The sequence below is a fragment of the Chaetura pelagica genome, unplaced genomic scaffold, assembly GCF_000747805.2.
Source record: "Chaetura pelagica isolate M959 unplaced genomic scaffold, ChaPel_1.0 scaffold1126, whole genome shotgun sequence".
Taxonomy (NCBI): Eukaryota; Metazoa; Chordata; class Aves; order Apodiformes; family Apodidae; genus Chaetura; species Chaetura pelagica.
In genome coordinates, this window is record NW_009953595.1 from 24855 (window position 1) to 47938 (window position 23084).

Sequence of the window (23084 nt, forward strand, 5' to 3'; positions counted from 1 at the left end):
TCCCTACACTTGTTAATTGATAGGTTGTTTTCTTGGGGGGGGTGAAATCCTGAGAGATTAGAAGGGCAAAGAGGCAGGACAGGAGGAGATTCCTTGTGGAATGGGGGGTGGTTAATCCTTTGCTTTTCCCTCCCTCTGTGGTCAGTGCTCTCTGTGCTGCACCAGGACTGTGAACCCAGCGATGCCTCTTGTCCCATCAGGGGAAAACTTTGCTCCAGGGAATAAAGAGTGACAGAAACTGGATGAAACCCCCAATTTCCCAACTCCTAGGCAACTAGGCAGTGCTGTCTTTGGAGGCTGAGCTTTATTTAGAGCAGGAGCAGGCTTGTTTTGGGAAGCAGCCTGGCATGGACAGACAAGAGCTCAGCAGAGCTTCCTGAGGCTTCCCACCATGGACTGGGGACTCCTGGATGTGTCTGTGTCCTCCTCTTCCTCACCTGCAGGCGTGTGTTTTGGAAGAGGGAGGGGAAAATAGTCCAGTAATGACCAGGACCATCACTCCTTTTAAAAAAATAAAGAGAAGGGGAGTCAGAGCTTTTACTCCTCAATTGTTGCGTCTCATTTTTTACCATCTTAAGGATTTTTAAGGGTCGTGAAACTACATAAACCCAAATGTCGCTGCAGCTCCTAAGTTCCTCTTGGTTTGTTTTTTTTTTTAATGTTTCCCAACTCCTGCAGGTGACTACAAACTGGAAGGGTGTTTTTTTTCAGTAGTGTGAAAGCTCAGTGTCCAACTGCTGCTTCCCAGCACCAACTGGTATTTACTGGGAGCAAAAGAAAATAGGTGGAGCAAATGGTGGTGAAGCGAAGCAGCAGGAAGCAGGTGTCAAGGGTCTGCACAGGGCTTTGCTGCTGCTGGGCTGCAAAACCAAGTGCCTCTTGGCAGGGAGATGTCCCTAAGTAGACTGAGGAGCTGGCATCCAGTTGAAGTTTGGGAGTGGAACTGGGTGGTTGGGTGATATTTAATCCACCCTGGATCTTGATGGGCTGCGATCCAGAGCATTCTGCAATATTTGGGGATGGGGGTGGAGAGGGGTCAGGCTGCCTGTCTCAGGAGGGATGGTTGGCTGGATGGTTTTGTGCCTGCTTCCCAAGGATGGGGAGAGTGTGGGGAGGTGGCAGGCATAGCTGGTTGTAGCCTGGGAGGAGGTTTGTGGGTTTTCCAGTTTGTTTTCCCTGTTCTGTGGCCACAGGCAGGTGCGATGCCAGCGCAGACCAAGGTGCCGTTTTCTTTCCAGTGAATCAATATTGATTGATTTATTTTTTTTTTTGGCCCAAATCACAGTTGCCTCGTGGGCAATAGCAGCACTCCCCCCTTCCCCTTTGGGTTTCAATGAAACTGGGATTTGGAGATGAGCACAGGATAAAATTAGATGGGATGAAGCAACTTGGATACCAAAGCAGTGAGCGAGGTGTGTGCAGCTCCCCAGCACCTCCCTGCCCTGCTGCACCACCCGTGCAAGGAGCTTTTCCACATCCCAGAGCTTTTCCACATCCCAGAGGATTTTATCACAGTGAAAGCAAACCCCTGGCATTGCCCTTTCACCAGCTGGGCAGTGCCAGCACCTCAGCTCCCTGCAGCATCCCCTTGGATGAAGCAGCCAGCATGAGCCAAGGTGGGAGATGGAACACCCAGCACGGTGCTGGGGAGCCTGATGAGCACATGGTCATTTCTTAATGATGATTTTTTATTTCTCCTCCTCCTTTGTGCAGGTAGCTAAAACCCAGGGTTCTAGCTGAGCCACAACTGTGCTTCACAACGATGCTTAAAATGGATATTTTTGTAGCATAGTCAGGGCCTAAAACAGCCTTGCAAAATTCTGCTCGCCCACGCGCCTGGCGTGAGTAATTTTCTTTTGATGGGTGAGTAAAATATCATTATTTTTTTTTCATGCTCATCTTGGAATGGGTGGGAAGAGTCGATTTCTGACATTATTTTGGATTTGCTGAACACTGACACTGTGCTTGGCTCCGTGCAGGATGCAGAGGTAGGAGCAGCCCAAGCTCCGGCGAGCTCCTTTGCTGAAGTTGAGGAAGGTGCCTCATTTCTCCTAAACCAACAGAAAAAGGCTGTTTTCCTCCTGGTTTTCCTTCTCCCCTGCTGCAGGGGCTTGCTCTGACATCCCTCTGTGGTTTCATGCCTGCATGTTCCTAGGGAAAAGCTTGGATGCCTTTATTTCTGAGGGATCCACATTCCACCCCTTTGACCTTCCCTCTCTCCCCTCCACCCGAGAGAAAACCCAGCCCAGAATTTGGCACAGTCTCCCTCGACATAAGCTGTTTGTGATCTGTGTGAACAATTTCTTTTTCTATTTTTTTTGGGTATTCTTTTTTTCCCCTTTTTTTTTTGTGCCTTGGTGCTGTGTTTGGAGCCGTTGCCATGAGTTCCTACTTGGTGGGGGGGGAGTGGGGTGGGACGGTTCATGTGGTTGCCATGGACACCATGTAGTACAGCCAGGCATCCAGAGCCTTGCTTGGGATTCATGGATAACCCCCCCCTCTGCCTCTTCTTGCCTTTCTCACCTGGGCAGGGCTGGGAGGGGACCATAAAGATCATCTAGTTCCAACCCCCTGCATGGGCAGGGACCCCTCCCACCAGCCCAGGCTGCTCCAAGCCCCATCCAACCTGCCCTTCAACACCCCCAGGGATGGGGCAGCCACAGCTTCCCTGGGCAACCTGGGCCAGGCTCTCACCACCCTCACACCAAAGAATTTCCCCCTCATCTCCAACCTCAATCTCCCCTCTTTCCATTTAAAACCATTCCCCCTCGTCCTCTCCCTCCCTGCCCTTATCCCAAGTCCCTCCCCAGCTTTCCTGGAGCCCCTTCAGCTACTTGGAATCTTGTGGTGACTCTTACAGAAAGATGTTGTAGGGATGTTTCACCCCCAGCCATGATGATCCTCACTCCAGTTCACTGGATAATGGCAATGAGAAAGTGAAAGTTATTACTTCCACTTTTGCATCCTCCTTGGGTGCTCCCAACCTTCCTGTTGGTGTTTGTAGGAATGCTTTGATCTCTCCCTGATAGTGGCTAGTCCTGTGAAGAGGCAGATGATCTGGCTGGAATGATGCCTCCAGCCAAGTCCTTTCCCAGAGTTGGAGCTTGGCACAGCCTGGGAGAAGGGAAGGGCTCAGGAAAGGGTCTTGACTCTCACAGAGGGAATTTCTGGAGTAGCTTAGGGACAGTTTTTGGCTTCACAGGTATAAATGGATGGTTTTGTAGAAGCCCTCAGCATGCCACCTAAGAAGTAACAAGTGATAGAAGGGGAGGAAATGGCCTCATGTTGTCCAGGGGATGTTTAGATGGTATATGAGGAACAGTTTCTTCATAGAAAAGGTTGATAAGCTGCCCAGGACAGTGGTGGAGTCCCCATCTCTGGAGGTGTTTGAAAGCCACGTAGATGGTTCTGGGGGACAGGGGTTAGTGGTGGCCTCAGCAGTGCTGGCTGAATGGTACTGGGTGATCTGAAAGGTCTTTTCCAACCAAAAGGATTCCATGGTTCTATGAAATCTTTGGGAAGCCCAGCCTCAGTGGGCTGGCACAGGAGGCTGGTGTTGTCCTCCAGGCTGCAGGCAGAGAGTGGTTTCTTTGCTGTGAAAGAATTGAGAGTTTGGGTGGCAATCCAAGGAGTGAAGAGCTCTGGCAGCCACCCAGGCTGTGCTGGCACTCGGGGTGTTGGTTGGGAAAAAAACCCAAAAAGAAGCCCTGAAACTTTCCATGGGCACTAGGCACAAAATGTGAGTGTAGTTGGTGGTCTGATGGTGCTGGTGTTACTGGTGGGAACTGGTTGGTACCAGCAGGTCACATCTGCAGGTCCCCAGCACACGCTGCTGTGTCCAGCACTGCCCAACATGTTGATTTTTGATGGTTCCAGAGACTTGGTGTCACTTTTCCATAGTGTCTGGGTATTTAACCTCCAGAACTGGGGGTGAGGGAGCACATTGTCCCAGCCCTGCTCTCCCTGCTGCTTGCCATAGCTGCTGCTTTTCCATCTGTCTGTCCATCCTTCCTTCCCTCCCCAGCAAAGTAGCTCAGTCTGGCATCCGCAGGGGCTTATCAGCTGTGGGTGAAAATGCTTCACGTTTATCCCTTGCTTATCAGTGATGGGTCTTCTGGGGCCTGAAAAGGGGTTTGGTGGTAATGTTCAGGTGTCTTCAAAGGAGGGCTGGAGCAGCTCTGCTCTGGAGCCAGGCTGGGAGAGTTGGGGTGTCCAGCCTGGAGAAGAGAAGGCTCCAGGGAGACCTGAGAGCAGCTTCCAGTGCCTGAAGGGGCTCCAGGAAAGCTGGGGAGGGGCTTGGGACAAGGGCAGGGAGGGATGGGATGAGGGGGATGGATGAAACCTGGGAGAGGGAGATGGAGGTTGGAGATGAGGAGGAAACTCCTTGGTGTGAGGGTGGTGAGAGCCTGGCCCAGGTTGCCCAGGGCAGTTGTGGCTGCCCCATCCCTGGGGGTGTTGAAGGGCAGGTTGGATGGGGCTTGGAGCAGCCTGGGCTGGTGGGAGGTGTCCCTGCCCATGCAGGGGGTTGGATCTGGATGAGCTTTCAGGTCCCTTCCCACCCAAACCATTTTGTGAGTCTGTGATGCTCTGAAAGGTGCTGCAAGGGGAAGAGTCACATCCCTTAATTATTTATCCCAAGTGCCAGCCGGGCTCTCCAGCTTTCCCAAGCCAGGGATGGAGCCAAGTTTTGATGTCCTGCTCTGTCCAACGTGGCAGAAAGACCCTCCCCTCCCTAAATCAACGATGCTTTAGTCTGGCAGTTCCTCCTGCCTTGGTTTCAAGGGACTGGCAGGGAGTGGGAGGGGGAGCTCTGGTTTTTCAAGCCCAGCTCCCCACAGAGCTCATTGAGCTGTATCCCCCCCTTGCCCCTGAGGTTTGTTTGCAACTCTCCTGTGCATCCAGAGGAGAATGAGCAGCTTTGGTGTGTGGCCCTGCAGTTTGCACATGGAAAAGCCAAGTAAATAGATGACATTGCTGGGGAAACTTCAGAGAAAATGAGCCACAGCTTCTCCCACCTTCCCCTCCCTGGGGTTCCTGAGCATCCCCGAGTAAAAGCTCGCAGGATTCTCTCCACCCACACTTTTCTTCCTACTTTCAGCTCTTCTCAACCCCTCCCTGCAGATCTTCACCCTCCTCCCTCTCAGCTGAACCCCACCACTTTCCCAAACTCCCTGTGACCTCCCTGGGAGGGGCGCGGATGGCGGGGTCGGGGGCCAAGATGCTCCGGTATGGGGGGCGGACTGAGTTGGGAATGCTCTGGCTGTGACTCAGCGTGCTCGTGCTCTTCAGGAACAGGATTTCAAGGGATTTCACACCCCAAACACAACCCCAGCTTTCACTCGCTCAGCAGAAATGAGAGATCAAAAAAAAGAATGCACCAATTCCGGTTTTTCTTCGGCGCGTACAGAGCCGTGCTCAGCTTTGAAGGCACCAGTGGTTGCTCTCTGACTTGTTTCCGTTATCCTACCTTTCCTAGCCAGAACAAAACATCTGCTGCCTCTTCAATTTTGAAGGTTGTAAGCTTTCCCAGGCTGGGACATTGTCTCCTGGAGGGGCAAAAATCCCTGGTACCAGCAGCATCTTCCCGTCGCCTTTTGAGGCGCGAGGTGAATCCGTTCGTTTTAAAAGCTCAGCTCCTGATCTATTTTGCTTACTGCTTTTTTTCTTGCTTATGCATCTTTTTTTTTTTCCTGCCTCCACATCCTCCCCCCCAAACTGTATGAAAAGGCAAAGATTCAGAAACCAGGAAGATTATCTCCAATTGTAAAATAACAACAAAAAGAAAGATAATTGGGGAATAGACATAACTTGCACCGGGTTATTTTTTAGAGGTTTGACTGAGACAGACATAATTGGCCAACTGGCATCACGATGCTAATAGAGATATTTACTGCTTCCAAGTGGATTTGTGAAGCACTCCAGTGACTTTCCTTTGTTCTGGAAGGAAGTAGCTGGGCTGGATTTCTATCCTCCCCCTTTGTGATGCAGAGATGGGGACAGGACGGGTGTTCCCCTGTGTCCCCCTTGGCACCTATGCCAGTCCCTGGCTTTGCCTTGTCCATTCCCTGTCTTTCTTACCAGAATTGCCTTGATTTAACCCAGTTCCCCAGAGGACAGCTCCAGTTGGGATTGCCTCCTTGGTAGACAAGGCAGAGGGGACACAGGTGATGATTTAATCACCCTTTTAATTGCGCGTTCCCGCTAGGAGCCAGCTTAGCTCCAGCTTGAAACCTGTGCTTGCCCCAAGGTTTCCCAGCAGCCCCCACTGGTTTTTCCTGGGATCATTCACTCCCCTGGGTAAAGACCACATCTTTTTCTCCTCCTTCCACCGAGGTAGGTTGATGCCATCACTTCCAAAAACATGAAGTGACAGCACCTGCCTGTGGCCGGGACATCCTGTGCCCGCCGGAGTCAGGGAGGTGCCTCATTTCAGTTTATATTTGACCCATGGAGGAAAACACAAAGCAAAAAAAAATCCTTATTTTTTTGTTGCTTTCTTCCTGTAAGGCACTTACACACCCAGTTATTGACAGGGTAATTATACACCAGACAAGTGTTTGTTTATAAAAGAAGTGTGATTCAGGGCTGCCGGGCCTGCCACCGGAGCTGGAAAGGGTTAAGAACCTCAAATTATATCAGTCCAACTGGAGAACCATAAACAGGAAACTCTCCAGAAGAGAAAAAAAACACCTTAAATTTAAACCTGGTGACTCAAGTTGGCTTGTGCTACCCAAGCTGCTCAGGAGGTGCAGGCTGGTTGCAGCCCTGGTTCGTTACTGGTGGCTAATTACACTGTTGGTTTGAAAACAGCAGCAAAGGTGGGCAGGGGGGATTGGGTTGTTGGATCATCTTGGTTTGGCTTCATCTGCAGGGATGGTGTGGTGTTCATAGCATCATGGGATGGTTTGGGTTGGAAGAGACCTGAAAGATCATCCAGATCCAACCCCCTGCATGGGCAGGGACACCTCCCACCAGCCCAGGTTGCTCCAAGCCCCATCCAACCTGCCCTTCAACACCCCCAGGGATGGGGCAGCCACAGCTTCCCTGGGCAACCTGGGCCAGGCTCTCACCACCCTCACGACAAAGAATTCCCTCCTCATGTCCAGCCTCAATCTCCTTCTCCCAGTTTTCATCCATCCCCCTCATCCCATCCTTCCCTGCCCTTGTCCCAGGTCCCTCCCCAGCTTTCCTGGAGCCCCTTCAGGCACTGGAAGCTGCTCTAAGGTCTCCCTGGAGCCTTCTCTTCTCCAGGCTCAACACCCCAACTCTCCCAGCCTGGCTCCAGAGCAGAGCTGCTCCAGCCTTGGATCATCTCCATGACCTTCCCTTTGGACTTGCTCCAACAGCTCTGTGTCCTTTTGTTGGGGATCCCAGAGCTGGACCCAGTCCTGCAAGGGGGTCTCACCAGAGCAAAGCAGAGGGCCCCTCCCTGGCCCTGCTGGTCATGCTGCTGGTGATAACACAGGACGTGGTTGGTTTCTGGGCTGCCAGCACATGGTGCCAGCTCATGTTTGTCTTCTCCTCACCCTGCACCCCCAAGTCCTCTTCAGCTCTGTTCTCCGTCCATTGTCTACCCAGTCTGGATTTGTGCTTGGAATTGTCAGAACCCACGTCCAGGACCTTGCACTTTGTCATGAGCACTTTCTTTCATCAGGTGACATTGCTCATAGCTGCTTTTACAGCACGTTTTGCTAATTAAAATATTTTTGGTGTTCCAGTTGATGGTTGAGCTGTGTTAGAGCAGTGAGGGAACCTGTGAGGAAAGGTTTCCTCCAACACCAGGGAAACCTGGTGAGAAACAAAGGGAGAATCAGCCTCCTGTTTGCTGCCCAGCAGTCAGAAAAAGCAGCTTGGGAGGCAGTGTGACCAGCAGCCAGGGTCCCAAAATGTGTGTCCCTGGCTGAGATTTTGGGTGGTAACACTGTGAGAATTTGGACTGGCCCAAGAAAGGACTGGGGCACCTTCCCAAGAAACCCCTGGTGTGGATTTGGGATGGGATGCTGACTGATGAGCAATAGGCATCCTCAAGGTGAGGCATCTCTGGGAAAAGGTTTCTTCTCTCCCTTTTAATTATGAGACCAATTTTACCTTTTCATTTGAAGCAGTATGATGCAGAGATCATTGGGACATTTTGGATGAGGAGCTTATAACCAGGCAGCACCTCTGTAACTTCATTAAATCCATTCAAAACTGCAGTTGAATCCCCCTGATTTTCATTCTCCTGGTAGGTGAAAGAAATCCAATTATTTTCAGGATGCTGCCTGGCTGTAACTATCTGACCCAGCCACCCTTACATATGTTGTGTAATTTACTTGGAGTACTCTTCACCTTTCAACAAGCTCGTGGGGGGAAAATCATTCAGGTAACCCAGATTTTCCTCCCAACCATCTGAAGGATTTTAAGAATGAAGGTTGTTCTGCTGGCAGGTGACCTGCTCCTACAGCTGTTGTATCACAGAGATCCTTTGAAGCAGCTCACAGCTCCAGACACTGGGGTTGTTCCTTTTTTTTCATATCATCTTTCTAAATATTTACAGGGTTTTGTTGGGGTGGGTTTTTTTTATGATTGTTGGTTTTTTTTCCCCTCCCCTTCAGATTTGTTTTTAAACAGAGCGTGTTCTTCAGAGGTTTGTTTTGCCAAGAAATGCCTGGAGCAGCCCTTGTGTTTATTTGCCATACTTGGACGGGGGAGGGTGAAGAAAAGGGGGGGTGGTCCTGTGGATGGGGGTGCTGGCTTTGTGGGGGGACACATGGAAAGGGATGGAGCTGCCCCAGGACAACCCTGCTCACCCTCAAACCCACCACCAAGGACAAGCCCCGCGGGGCTGTTGGTTCCGAGCATCGCTCGCTCACACCTCCCCTCTTCTCTCTCTTTCCCAGGATACCATTCAAGATCGGGCAGCCCAAGAAACAGATTGTACCCAAGACAGTGAGTAAACCAGTTCCCCCTTTTTAGCTCCAGCCTTTGATCATGTGGCTGATGAGTCAAGGCAGCACTTTGACTCGTCCCATTTTGCGAGCGGGAGCGTGTGCGCGCGCGTGGGCGGCAGAAGGGAGCGAGCAGAACCTGTTGCTGCGTGTGACCAGTGCTGGGTTCCTCCTGCAGGGAGTGAGGGGGAGCCCCAACCAGGGAGAGTATTTTGGTTAGGGATCCATATCTTTTTTTTTTCTTTTCATTATTCTTTTTTATATCTATTTTTTTTTTGGAGGGGGGGGGAGTTGAGAAGAGCTCTTTGGGCCTGGCACAGTTTTCCTTGGAGATGGCTGAACGGGCTTCCTTCCTTCCTTCCTTCTTTCAGCAATGGCTTGTTTGTTCATCCTTTCTGAGCAGATGGAGGAGGAGGAGTGGTTCAGATTGCTGAATATAACTGTTTCCAAAGAAAGGCTTATAAGCTGAGATGCTTAGTGCTCGGGCGTGAATTAATTTGTGCTGCACAGCATTTGCTTTAAAAGCAAATTAAAAAAGCATTTTGTATTCTCGTGCGTTTGAGACTCCTATCCCAAGTGCTGGTGCTTGCAGCTGGCTGTGGTATTTTCCCTCCTTGAGCAGATGGTCTTTGCCTTTGTCCCGTGCAGAAAAAAGCTGTGGGACCTCACAGTAGCTGTGCCTGAAAACTAACCTGCATACCTGCTCTAAAATAAGAGCCCTGCCAGTGAGTGTGGTGGAGACCTTGTCTCTGTAACGACGTTGGTGACCTAATCTCTTGAACAGGCTGACATCTCTGATCCTTCCCCTCTGGTACACTCATGGTGGCTAATTCCTCAGGATGTGTGGGCACTCGTTTATGGGGCAGTTTCTCCTTGGGGCATGACATTTTCCCCTGGAGGCAGAGGGCTGGTTCTGCCACTCCCTTTAGGGCTCGATTGCCATGGTTTATTTGAAAGGATTTGGTCGCTGCCTGCTGCCGTGGAGCAGCAACTTTCTGTAATGGCTCCAAAATTTAAGCCAGGCAGGAGATGAAAGCAAGGGCTGATAAATCTCTCAGTGTTTTTTTGTATCTCTTCAGCTGCCCTTTTTTCAGGGGCTGGTGACCATCCGGTGACTGTGGAAAGCAGCCCACCAGCCTCAGGTCTTTGCACCCATTTCAGTTCAGTTCAGGAGCCCCCACTATTCCTTGCTCCACAAGATTTTACATCCCATCATCTTCCCTGATGTTTCCAACACCAGTGTCCTTCCAGGCTGCTGCAAGAACTGCTCTGGGTGTCTGGGCCAGCTTTCTTGGACATATCCATCCCACTCTTTCTCACATCCAAATGGACTCTGTTTTCTCTCTTGCCAGCACTTGCTGGTTTCCCTCTGCTCCTGCTGCGTGTGGTGTTGTGAGAGGTTTGTCTGAAACACTTTGTTTTCCCCATTCTGGGCTCCCTGGCTGCTGAAAACAGCTGTCCCTGAGCTGTGGCAGGAGCTTGGGCTCCATGTAGATGAAGGGTTGCACCTTTGAGAGCTCTTCTTCTGCTGAGCTGCTGGTCTGTGCTGTTCTGAGGCAGCTGGCAGATATATGTTGCTTTTATATATATATACGTGTGTGTGTATTAAATAGAACAGCTCAGAATACCCAGCAGGCAGAGGTTCATTCAGCAGCACAAGCATTTCCAGGCCTTTTTTCCTTTCCTTCTTCCTTTCTTCCCCCTCTTCCTCAGCTCCCCCAAGAAGAACAAGTTTTTCTGTCAACAACTCGGTAGCTCAAGAGTCGGATGCTGATTTGTAAATGGCTTCCACTTGCCCTGGGTTGAGGATGATGGTTCTCTCCAGGCAGCAGATCCATGGAAAGCAGCAACCAGGAAGCTCCAAGCTTTCCAACCTCACAGCAAGTGCAAAGTGCAGCTCTTCAAAGAGGAACCCATGGCAGGAAACCACTCATCTCCCCTGGGAGCGAGGCCTTCAGCCTCCTGGGGTGAAAGGGATGAGGCTGCTTTGTGGCTTTAGTGAGCTCCAGGCCCCCAACTTTACCTCCCAGTTGCAGGCTGAGATGCTCCATCTGGATGAGCTTTTGGGAGCAGCAGCCCAGGGCTGTCATATTCCAGATGTTGGGCTGGGGAACCCGCTGCAGGAAGTGGGAAGGTGTGGCATCTCCAGGGCTGCATCCCAAGCTGATCAGAAGGGAAGTGGTTGTGGGTAGATGATCTCCCACTCACAGAGGCTGGACCACAAAAGAGGAGGGGAAGGAGAGAGGGGAAAAAAAAAAAAAGACAGCAATCTGTTTGTTAGGATCTAACCCCTTTGGCTCTCCATGAGGCTGTGTAACTTGAGTGCAGGAGAGGGGAGAACCACTTTGCTGAGAGAGGCTTGGCTCACCAGCCAGCCTTTTTTTTTTTTTTCCTTCTCTTTGATGAAATGATGCTGGGGCTGGTGTCACATCGAGTAGTACTGAAAAGCAGTTTGCCCAGGCTGCAGAGGGAATTAGTCATGACTCCCTGTGCCCACTCGTTCCTGATCCCTTGGAGAAGGGCACGGTGTCAGGCACGGGTGAGCTCTGCAGGTAGAAGGAAACCCCCCTAGAAAATATCAGCTGGTGAACTGAAGTGATCTCTCGCCCCCCAGACATGCCCCTGCTTTGTTTCCACCTTAACCTGGGCAAATCCAATTCCAGACAGCATAATCTCTCCCCTCCTCTCCCCTGAAAAGAGCAGCTGTCACCAGGCTCTCCGAGAGGCCAGGAGCTGGGTGGGAGGATCTAATGCTCCGAGAGGACCTGCTGTCAGCAGAGCCACAGAGGACACAGTAGCACAGCCCAATTAAACTAATGCCCAGTGATAGGAGTTAAACCTGTTAGAATTATATCTCTCTGCAGAATGTTTCTTGCTCAAATCCCATGCAGAGATGAAGCTTCTTATGGCAGAGATGTTCTTCCTTCCCCCAGGACAGCGACATCAGTGCGAGCAGAGGTTACACTGGAACCTGCTTGTCTTCTGAGCTCTCTTGTTCCTGTCTTCTGAGCTCTCCTGCAGCTCCAGCTCACTGGAGTTCATCTGTGTCCCCCTGAGGTTGTTCCCTGCTCTTCACCAAGGCTGGGGTTATCTGAACTAGCAGGTAGAAATGCTGGTTGTGCGTCCCCATGGGGCACGGAGCCGGGTGGGAAGCCAGGAGAGCCAGCCAGCTCTTGGGATGGGACAACCAGCACACAGCCCCTTCACATCACCTCAGGTTTACCCCTTCCTCCCTCAGTAGCTCTGGCCTGGGCTGACTCAGATGGCTCACCCTCCTCCTCCTCGCTGGCTAACCTTGGGTGAGTCAGCTTGGCAGGGAGCACAGACCTGAGCTGTGGGCCTGCCAAGCCTGCCTTGACTCATCCCAGCAGCTCGGCCTTCCCCAGGGATGTCAGATGGAGGAGCTCCATGAGCAGGAGGATTCCACTGCAGCTGCTGACACCTTTCCATTGGGCTCCACCAGCCAGCTGGAAATCCCAAACCAACTAAGGCAGTGTCACAGAGATGGTGGGGTGAAATCAAGTCAGGCCAGTTAAATGATTTCACTTGTCTTCACTCCCTTCTATCTTCAGTAGGATGTAGCTGGTCTCTGTGGTTCAAAGGTGCATCCAGCTTCCCTTTGAGGAACCTTTCTGGAAAGCTTTCTTCCTAGACAGAGGTTTGGAGAGCTTGTGGAGCCCATGAAGTCCCAGCTACCTCTGCGTTCTGCAGCCTTCCTTTGGCTCAGGGCTCTGCTGGTGAACACAGAGCAAATATTCCCCCTCATTGCTTGCCTTGAAGGTCCTCTTGCTGGGGTGGTACAAGCTCAGTGAAGTTCCAGGTTGTAGCAGAATTTCTGGCCCAATTATATGGGTTTCTCATTTCTTTTTTTTGGAGAAGAGGGAGGAGGAAGCACTTGCTTCCCTCTTTTTTCCCCAAGACCCATGAAGATGCTGAGACCACTGGAACATGCAGCAATCAGCTAGTCCTCCTCCTCCTCCAGGAAAAGAAATTAACCTCAGGGGAATAAGAAGGTTCATCACAGTCCCTTATTTCCATCTCTTTGTAGTATTGGCTTTGGTCTTGCTTCATTGCCTTGTAACCATGGTGTCGATTAGGATATTGCCCTTAAAGCAGGAGGGATGTTATTCCAGGTGGAAGGTCCCAGTGTTTGCAAACAAGGAAAGAGCTGGGTGAAAAAAAAAGTAGAATGCCATTTTATTCCAGGGCTTTTAAGAACTCCTTGTTCTTTATGTAGATTTAAATAAAAACCCAGAGACTTGCATTAACCAGCCCCTGTGCCTGGAAGAAAAAAATGTTCAGTGCAGAAACATGTTTTGATTTGGAGTTTTCAGAAGGAGGCTGCAGAGAAGTGGGATTATTTTAATATCATGGAAACTTCCCTTCAGGATATTGTCATTTTCTTGCTTGTGCTTCTTGTTCTTGTTACTCTGAACCTGGTAATCCAACCTTTTTGCTTGAAGTGTTGGGAGGGTGTGTGGCCACGGATGAGCTGCTGGGAGCAGGAGTATTCCTGAGTGCTCTGCAAAACGTGCTCTGGGCTTGAACTTGGGCTGATCTGCCTGGAAATCCTCATGGTGAGAGAGGGTCTAGTGCACAGGGGGCCCTGCCTCTTCATAGAATCATAGAACCCTGGGCTGGTTTGGGTTGGAAGGGACCTGAAAGCTCATCTAGATCCAACCCCCTGCATGTGCAGGGACACCTCCCACTAGACCTGGTTGCTCAGAGCTCCATCCAACCTGGCCTTGGTTTTGTTGTGTATCTGGGCTCCTGCAATGCAGCTGATGACTGGGAGGGCTACACCAGCCTGCAGACTGTGATGACTGGGAGCCAGTTGCTACTGTGGGCGTGAAAAATAAGAGCAGTCCTTGGGCAGCTGTCCCTGTGGAGATGGCACTGGAGATGTGAGTCAGGCCGGGCAGCTGAAGAGCTGCCTGAGGGAGTCACCTCCATCAGATGCAGAAAGCACACAGGGAAACTGGGTTGGGTGTTTTTGAGGAAGCTGGGAAGGCCTGGAGGATTTGGGGGGTTCACATCATAGGGTTTCACCTTCCTTCCTATGCTCTGCAGCTCATCTGTGCTCATTGCTCAGTACTGAGGGAGTGGAGCAGCCACAGACATCTTGTGATCATAACAGTACAGAGTGGAGATAGTTTATTTCTGGCTAGGAGAAAAAAAACAGTTGGCAACTATTTTCCCTAGAACTCAGTTGCATCAAATTTTATATATTTTTTATCAGAGAGCCTGCAGGAAAGCTGGGGAGGGACTTGGGACAAGAGCAGGGAGGGATGGGACAAAGGGGAATGGATTGAAACTGGAAGAGGGAGATGGAGGTTGGAGATGAGGAGGGAATTCTTGGGTGTGAGGGTGGTGAGAGCCTGGCCCAGGTTGCCCAGGGAAGCTGTGGCTGCCCCATCCCTGGCGGTGTTGAAGGGCAGGTTGGATGGGGCTTGGAGCAGCCTGGGCTGGTGGGAGGTGTCCCTGCCCATGCAGGGGGTTGGATCTGGATGATCTTTCAGCTCCCATCCCACCCAAACCAGTCTTGGATTCTGTGATCATGGATCTTTGCAGGTAGTTTCATTTCAAGGCCAAAACCATGTTCTCGGAGGAGCTGATTCCTGAGCAGACACAAAGAAGACCTTCCTGAACATGGAGAGGGCTGGAGCTCCACGCCAGGGGAAGGATGCCACCAGCCTGCAAAGGACATATTTTTGAGCCATGCCCGAGCATCTCTGGGTTTGCAACCAAAACAATTCACACATCAGGCCTATAAATAGGGTGCAATACTCCCTGGTTATTTTAGCAGCCGGAACAGCCCTAGAAATGGAGGGTGATTTTTTACTATGTGCTGGTTACCTGACCTGCAGGCACCAGCTGCTGGGAACCAGGCACAAGTTGTGTGAGCTGCCCCCACACCACTCCATGCCTGTTCTCCAGAGTCCATTTTTAGCAGTGTGAAAGGGAGCTGGAGCTGGCTGGAGGGGTTTTTTTCCCCTCAGCAGGGACAGCCAGCATGTGTGTCCCCCGGATGGTGGGAGCTGATGGTGTGGACAGCTGTCCACTGGGATGAGGCTGGAACTGGGCACGGCTCCCTTTGGATCAGGTTGGTCCTGCCATTCTGGAGTATCTCAGAGTGCAAACCAAGAAGATATTTAGAAAAGGAGGTTTCAAGAAAACTGGGACTACTCAGCTCCATCCCAAAATACTGGTCTTTTAATAGCAATTGTGATTGAGAAGCAAATGTCCCCAGGAAACGTTCTGCTCTCACATGGTGCTGTTGCACCCAGCCTGGGTTTGAAATCCCGAGGACAGCATGAAGATTTGGAACAAACCTTTGGATCCTTCTAGTCCTGGCTGCTTGCAACACTTAGCATTTCCTTAATAGCATGGTAGCTTGACAACACAAATGAACCCAATTTTGATCCCATGACAACAAAAACACTTGTATTTGCTCTTGGCTGGTCAATTCAAATCCATTTGCTTATTTGGTCGGTGAGGTGCGGAACGGGTGTTTTAAATGTGTGTGTTAAAACAGTCAGCAAAGTTCCTTAAAATATCTTGTATCACTGGAGATTTGCTGCCAGATAGCAAGTAGGAGGGAGCAGTCATTGATGTAGCATGGGGAGAAGGTTGAGCTTTAGTTCTGTGCTCTTCACCAGCACAGGTTTCTCCTCCCTTTGTGAGGTGCTGTGGTCAGCTTCGACCGTGGCTGAAGTCCAAGGATTTCATCTTAGGGAGCTGTTGTGGGAATAAGGGGGGTTCTGAGGAGCAAATAATAGAGAGACTGGAGGGCTTGGTGTTGGCTTGAGGGGTTTTGGGGAAGGAAAACCATCCTGGGGAGGATGGGGAGAAAAACCATCCTAGGGAGGATGGAGAGAGCAACTAGGTGGGGGTCTGGCAGCCAAGGACAGTCAAACTCCTGCAGACCCCTCACAGGGGCCCCTTGTGGGATGACTGCTGGGGGAGGGGTGACTCCTCTCAGCTTCTGGGACCATCCATGGTGCCTCTGGAAGAGGGAGCAGGCTCTTTGCAGCAGCTCCAAGCCAAGCTGTGGGTGCCTGTGTTGCCGCGTGCTAAGTTGCCATCTCTCTGCTTTTAATGCATTCCCACTGACACTGTCAGCTTCCAATTCATGTGCTGGAGCACATCCTTGGAATGAGCTGAGGCAGTTGGTGGCAGTGTCTTTTGCTCTGAGAGAGTCTGGAGGAAAAAAAAAACCCAACCACCAAGACTTCATTTACACTTGAAGTGTCACACCCATTCCAGCTCCAGCTTTCCCTGGGTTCACGTAGGCATTTCCTGAGGACAGGTTTCCCTGCACAGGTAGTTGCCTCTCCAGGCTCTGCTGCAGTGGCTTTGAGCTGATTTCCATCTCTTCTTTCCACAGGTGGAGAGAGACTTTGAAAGGGAGTATGGAAAGCTTCAGCAGTAAGTATCAACCATACTGGTTAAACTGGAACAGCAGCATACTTCTCTGTTGTGCCCTCTTATTGCATCTTCCCGGGAAATCTGTGCTCTTCCCAGGAAATCACTCACTGCCCTGTAATTTCTAATTGTTTAGAGTTTCTCTGGTGACTGGGTATTCCAAGGTGTCCTAAGAGCTATTTGCAGTGGGGTTGGGCTTTGCAGATGAGGGTAGTTCTCAAGTAAAAAAGTGAAAAGTGGCCAGAAAACTGTGGGGCCACTGAACAGCTCAGCACCTCTGAGGACAAATATTGGTTTGACCACACTGACTGTGTCCCATCAACTCACACTTCCCATCTGGAAACGTTTGGCTTTTCCCATTTGTGGTAAGTGTGAGGATTGAAGGAAATATGTGACTTGGAATAAGGGGTCACCCAGTTGAGAAGGTTGAAAACTTATCTGAAAACAAGCAGCAAAGGTTGGGCAGCACTGAACTTCATCAAGGCTTGCCTGGGTATTTTTAACTCACAACAGAAGCCAGCATATTCAGCCCATAAATGATTTGTTGCATGTATGATGCACTTCAGTTTGTTCCTTTCCAAGATTCAGACTTTGCCTTGTTCTCTCATCTTTCAGATTGGAAGATCAGACCAAAAAACTTCAGAAGGATATGAAGAAAAGCACAGATGCAGACTTGGGTATGTGACTGTAGGATACATAGACTGTGAACTTGGCCACAACGAGATGAAGTGACTTTCTCAAGATCACATGAGTAATCTGTGACAAGTCTGGAAAACAAATCTAGATCTCAGTCCCACTCAGTTTGCTTAGTTACAAGGCCATCTGCATGAGGGCTGCTGAGCAGGATCTCAACCAAGGGAACAGAAAGTGTGTTATGGGCTGTCCCTATCTCTTGAGCTTGCTGTGTGGCCTTGGAGAAGTCACTTTCTTTTCTTTGCCTCAGTTTCTGTGACTGAACATAGGAGTTATTATTCCAGATGTCACCTTAGGCAGGCAGGAGCAGTCTCCAGCTGAGCCTGTTGTGTCGAGCCATGCATGTTCATCTCCCTCAGTGAGGGCATATTGTGCAACCTGAAGCCAGAGGAAGGTGGGACGAGGCTTTGGGGGGTCTGCAGGGCACCATGTAGGCATCTCTGTGTGTGTTTCACCCCCAAACAGGTCTCAGGCAGGAATAACCTTCTTTGTTCCCTTGGTGCCTGCTTGCTTTGGCTTCACCTTGTGGCAGTGGGTGATGGAGGAAGCACTTAATTAGTCATCTCTGCCTGCTGCTACCTGCACAGGGGACATCTGCCCCCCAGGTGACCTGTCCCCAGGCACAGCAGCCCCTGCCTGCTCCTTTCACAGCTTCTCTGGTAGGAAACTGGGGATTTGTGGTGAGATCCTGGAACAGGTTGCCCAGGGAAGCTGTGGCTGCCCCATTCCTGGCAGTGTTGAAGGGCAGGTTGGATGGGGCTTGGAGCAGCCTGGGCTGGTGGGAGGTGTCCCTGCCCATGGCACGGGTTTGGAATTGGATGATCTTTAAGGTGTCTTCCAACCCAAACCAGCCTGTAATTCTGTGAAACTGGTGTGACCTCAGGCTTTAAAGGAAGATGGGAGAGAGAAGCTGGAGTGATCCAGCAGAGGGGCTCTTGGAGAAGGGGCAGGGAAAGGGAAAAAGCCCCTTGGGTGCTCTTCACGAGTGGCAGGGCTGGCAAATTTGGGGCTTCTCATAATCCAGACTCTCACCTGGGTGTAACTCTGTGGGCACGCTTGGATATTGCCAGATATAAACACAGATCCCAGCTCTCTCCCACCCTTCCCAGCACTGGGCTGGCACGTGCATGTGCCTGCGCAGGGAACCGGAGCTTCCAGGACTCCTTTCCAGGGTGAAAACTGCCCTTTCTGGGGGCTTTGGTCATTGTCAGTGATCCTTGGTAAGTTTTTCCTTGTTAAGGATTCCCCTCCCCTCCCTTGCAGTGGGCGTTGTTTATATGGAGCATTTCAAGTCCCAGAGGAGCTGTGGGAGGACTTTCTTTTTCCGTTCTGTTACATGGCAGAGTCACAAATGAGCTTTGGCCAACTCCAGCAAGATCTGATTTCTCATTTAAAGGCATGAAATCATGGGTGTAAGGAAAGATTTTGAATGTGATCTGCTGAGGGATGGGTGAAGGAAAAGGAGGTAGATCAGATCAAGCACTGAGGACTTGTTTCCTCACCTGGCAGTGCCCATTCCCAAGAGGAGATGGTAATTCCTCAGCCAACATCCAGCCCCCACACTAAGGATGGCAGGATGTCAGCTTGGTTGTGTCCTCCTGAGTGTCTGATTTCTTCCACTGTCCCTTTGTGCTGAGGGGGTTGATTGTTGTCTGCAGACACTCCCTAACAAACTGGACCTGGTGGCTTGAGTCTCTGTCATCTTCCAGAACAGACTCAGCTGAAGATGAAACCAATTCCTCCATCCATGCAAAAATGTTCCTGTGGGGCTCAGCTGCTGCCCAAGCTGGGAACAGGGCATGGGTTCTTAGCAGCACTCTCTGTCCTTCAGATCACTAACCCCCCTTTCCTTGCCCTCTTCCCAAACAAAACAGGATCTTAAGGAGCATGAGGAGGTTCTTTAATTGGAGATGGAAGTTGTCCTTTTGAATTGAGGTGCAGGTGACCCACTGGATCACCGTGCCAGAGCATGCCTGGCTGTTCTCCACTACTTTTGTTTTGGGGTTGCTCTCCTCTTCCTAGTAACAAGCAACAAGGCAAGAAGATGTGGCCTCAAGTTGCACCAGGGGAGGTTTAGGTTAGATATTAGAAGCAAATTATTCAGGTAAAGGGTGATTAGACACTGGCACAAGCTGCCCAGGGAGGTGTTTGGATCCCTATCCCTGGAGGTGTTCAAAAGCTGTGTAGATGTGGTGCTGAGGGACATGGTTTAAGCACTGGACTTGGGTTCGTGGTTGGATTTGGTGATCTTAAAGGCCTTTTCCAATCAAAATGGTGCTGTGGTCCTGTTGTGATGCAAAACAACCATATCTCTCTGAAGTCCCCTCCTTCAGTTGGAGTTAGGTCCCTCATGGTTTATGAGCAACATGCAGTTCAGACCCCCCTGAAGCCCAGCAGGGTCTGCAGAGCTACCTTGGGAAGGGCAGAGCTCCCCCTGTTTGCATTTTTAGGGCTCTACAGGTGAGGTCAGCGAGGCAAGGGAAGTGCCTGCCCCAAAAGTCCTGAAAAAGCCCCAATTTCTGGGCTCCCAGCGTGACCCCAGCGCTCCCCTGCCTGCGCCTTCCGTCCTTTCCTTCTGAAGGGAAACTCATTTTCCTCCCAGCTGAAGGAGTTCTGCCATTCTTAACTCCGTCCTGTTTTGGCACAAATCCTTCCTCAGATGTGGTCACACATATGGATTATATCCCATCTGTTTAAGGATTTAAATGCCTAAACCCTTAATGTTTGGATAATAGACGGATACGGTAGCTTTGTTATTCCGTAGTTCACATCTCCTTCTGCATTGAGTTTCCCGGGCTCCTCAGCTTCTGAGCTCTCTGTATAATTGTGTCTAACCTTTAAATCAGAATGTTTAACCCCTTGATTTATGATTTTAAGCCCCATTATTCAGATGGCTTTAACTTTTAATATCTGAGTGTGGCTTTCCAAAGCTCGTCTGTGGCATGGCTTGAGCATCTGGCTTTCTGATCTTAAACTGGAATAACTTTCAGCAACAGTGCTGACAAAAAAGAACATTTTATTTTAGCACCCATGACTTTTTTACTTCTTTATTCCCATTTGCCTGCCTTTTTATTAATCTTTTCTTCCCCCCACCCCATTCTTGCTCTTTTGTAGCATTCCTGGTGTAGAAGACCAAGTGTGTGGGTAGGAAGAGGGATGGAAAACAAGCAGGAGTCAGACAGGAACTGGAGCCCATCAGTGTCACCTGGTGTCCCTGGGTTTCCTGGTGGCAGCCTCAGGGTCTGTAGAACCTTCAGCCTTTGCATTTTCCCCTGGCTTTGTGGGGTTGGTCCCCACAGGCAGCAAATTTAGGCTCTTTGAGGGAAGTTGCTTCCTCAGCTTGTGTCTCTGCTGCTCATGTCGTGCTTATTTAGAGAGGAAAAGAGAAACCTCTTCCAGTCCTGTCACTCTGGTCCTTTTCCACCAGCACTAAATCCACTTCACATCCATATTTTTGTCAAGCCATTTGAAAGACTTAATGGACTGTGATTTTTCTCGTTGTGGAAGAGCTGTAGTGAGACTGAGAGTGACACTTAATAGTCTGTTGAGAAAAGATGGATTAAAAAAACCCTCCGTCTACATTTTTTTTTAACGGTGCTTTTGTTAGCCTGGCATTATTTCTGGCAACATCACAAGCTGTACATTGGAGTGGTTCAGTTTTAACTTAGAGAAAAACAGTTTTCTGGGGGTTTATGTGAATGAATTGGCTCTTCCTTTCCTTTCTCTCAACCCATGTGGAACATCATCCTGGACAGTTGTGCCCCTCGCTGGCTGAACTCCTGGCATTATTTCTGGCAACATCACAAGCTGTACATTGGAGTGGTTCAGTTTTAACTTAGAGAAAAACAGTTTTCTGGGGGTTTATGTGAATGAATTGGCTCTTCCTTTCCTTTCTCTCAACCCATGTGGAACATCATCCTGGACAGTTGTGCCCCTCGCTGGCTGAACTCCCTGAGCTTTGCCCACAGTCACCCTTGGCAGATGCAGGAGCCAGCCCTGGCTGTCCCCATCAGGCAGCTGCTGGAATCTGACCCTCTCTGCTTTCCTTTGCATGCTTCTGTTGCCCACAGCCATGTCTAAGTCAGCTGTCAAGATCTCCTCAGACCTGCTGTCCAACCCCCTGTGTGAGCAAGAACCCAGCTTCCTGGAGATGGTCACGGCCTTCGACACCGCCATGAAGAGAATGGACTCTTTCAACCAGGAGAAGGTAAACAGGGGTTTGGCTGAGGAATGGGAGAGACCAGGGTGTGCCAGAGTGCTGCTGGTATCTCCTCCTTCCCTTTTTGTTACTGTCTCCCATATGAGTTTCTTTATTAATCTGCTTCTGGCTCTTGTGCTGGGGTTGCAGCTCATCCCGAGCGCACAGGAGAAGTTTGCTGGTCGTTGTGGTTGTGCTCACAAGCCCCCATCATCCCCTGGTAGGCTCTGTGCAAACATGGATCTTTGTGCAAACAGGCTTTTTTTTTTTCCCACCAAGGCTGACATATCATCATCCCTTTTGCTTTCAACAGGTGAATCAGATCCAAAAGACAGTCATAGAGCCTTTGAAAAAGTAAGTACCAACATTGCGGTGTGAACCATGCTGAGTGTTTGTCATCACCGTGTGCTTTAGGGATGAGCATCAGGGAAGGAGATCTTGTCAGGTTAGAAAGCAGGTCTTCCTGAAGAGGTAACAGTTCACATCCCTGTAACATCCTCCTTGCTTTGTCACTGGGAGGTGGGATGGTTTAGCTGAGTCCCTGTTCCAGTGTCTCACCACCCTCACACTCAAGAATTTCCTCCTCATGTCCAACCTCCATCTCCCTCCTCCAGTTTTCATCCATCCCCCCTCATCCCATCCCTCCCTGCCCTTGTCCCAAGTCCCTCCCCAGCTTTCCTGGAGCCCCTTCAGGCACTGGAAGGCTGCTTTGAGGTCTCCCCCTTGGAGAAAGTCATGTAGACCTCTGCAGGAAAAGCTTCAGACTGTGCATGGGGGGAAAACCCACAGCAGAGTAACACCAAGAGCCACCTTGTCACCAGGATGGGATCCAAACCTTGCTCCAAACCATGCCTGTTGGAAATAAAACCTTGTCAGAGAGCAGGTTTCCCTGCTTCCCCCCCTTTCCTTGCTGTGCCATTCAGTGCATCAGGACTCAGTTGTGCCTCAGCTCCGTGGCAGTTTTGTCACCTTGGTCTGACCTGCTGCAATTCCCTCTGTCTGCACCATTTCCCCCAGCTTTTGCAGCCATTATCTGTGTCACAGGCTCTACCCCCCAAACATTTAGCAGTTTGCTGTTCCAAACCTCTGCTTGAAACCCTGAGCTCTGCTGTTCTGTTACCAGAAGAGAAAATAAAATGACTTTAATATGACACTAAGTGTTGCAATTTGCTGAATAACAATTTTAGTTTAGGTTTGACACAGGGGTGGCTTGTTGTTTTGGTTTGGGTTTTTTATTTTTCAAGTTGTTGTTGCCCAAACCTGAAAGGAAAAATCTCATCTGCCACTTAGTGCATGAGGTTAAGGTGTGTTTATATCCAGGGGATGTTTGGTGACTCAAGTTTTACCTTGGCTGTCTGGCCATGACCAGAAATTCTTGATTATTTAAGATGAAAAAAAAACACAGAAGGAAGAAAGAAAGAAAGCAAGAAAAGGATCCCAGGCTTGTGCTGGGGAATTGTGTTGCTTATTATCTAGATTGTCCTCATGAAAGATACATTAACTTCTTCTTCCAGCATTCAGTTAAAATTGGAAGAAGGGCTTAATTCTCTGAAATCTTCATGGTTGCCTTTTTTTTCCACCCCCCCAAGCTGTCTTAGTTGATGAAATGAAGGAAAATACCTTTCCCTGCAAACCTGGCCCTGTGTTTCAAACCCTGGGCAGTGTGTGGGGGCATTAATTTAAGACAATAAACCCATTTCCATGTTGTTTTATTCTGCATTGCTGCAGTGTTTGGCTGCTGGTCTAGATGCTGCACAGAAGGTCCAGAAGGGGAAACCTCTTTTTTTTCTTTCCTTGCTTTGGATTTGAGGCAGCTTTGCAAGGTCATGGTGTATTATTCC

General features: G+C 50.1%; 2 protein-coding genes across 2 annotated transcripts in view; both read left to right on the top strand.

Annotated features, from left to right (window-relative positions):
- EGR3 (early growth response 3) overlaps window positions 1–5148 on the top strand; it is a 15895-nt gene extending 10747 nt beyond the window's left edge. The window contains exon 2 of the mRNA XM_009999788.1: window positions 5099–5148. Coding sequence (XP_009998090.1) covers window positions 5099–5148 — 50 coding nt within the window. The remainder of the gene's footprint in view (window positions 1–5098) is intronic.
- Window positions 5149–5197: 49 nt separating this feature from the next.
- BIN3 (bridging integrator 3) overlaps window positions 5198–23084 on the top strand; it is a 36396-nt gene continuing 18509 nt past the window's right edge. The window contains exons 1-6 of the mRNA XM_009999789.1: window positions 5198–5226; window positions 8880–8928; window positions 16315–16355; window positions 16968–17029; window positions 21116–21252; window positions 21557–21597. Of these exons, the coding sequence (XP_009998091.1) occupies window positions 5198–5226; window positions 8880–8928; window positions 16315–16355; window positions 16968–17029; window positions 21116–21252; window positions 21557–21597 (359 nt within the window). The remainder of the gene's footprint in view (window positions 5227–8879; window positions 8929–16314; window positions 16356–16967; window positions 17030–21115; window positions 21253–21556; window positions 21598–23084) is intronic.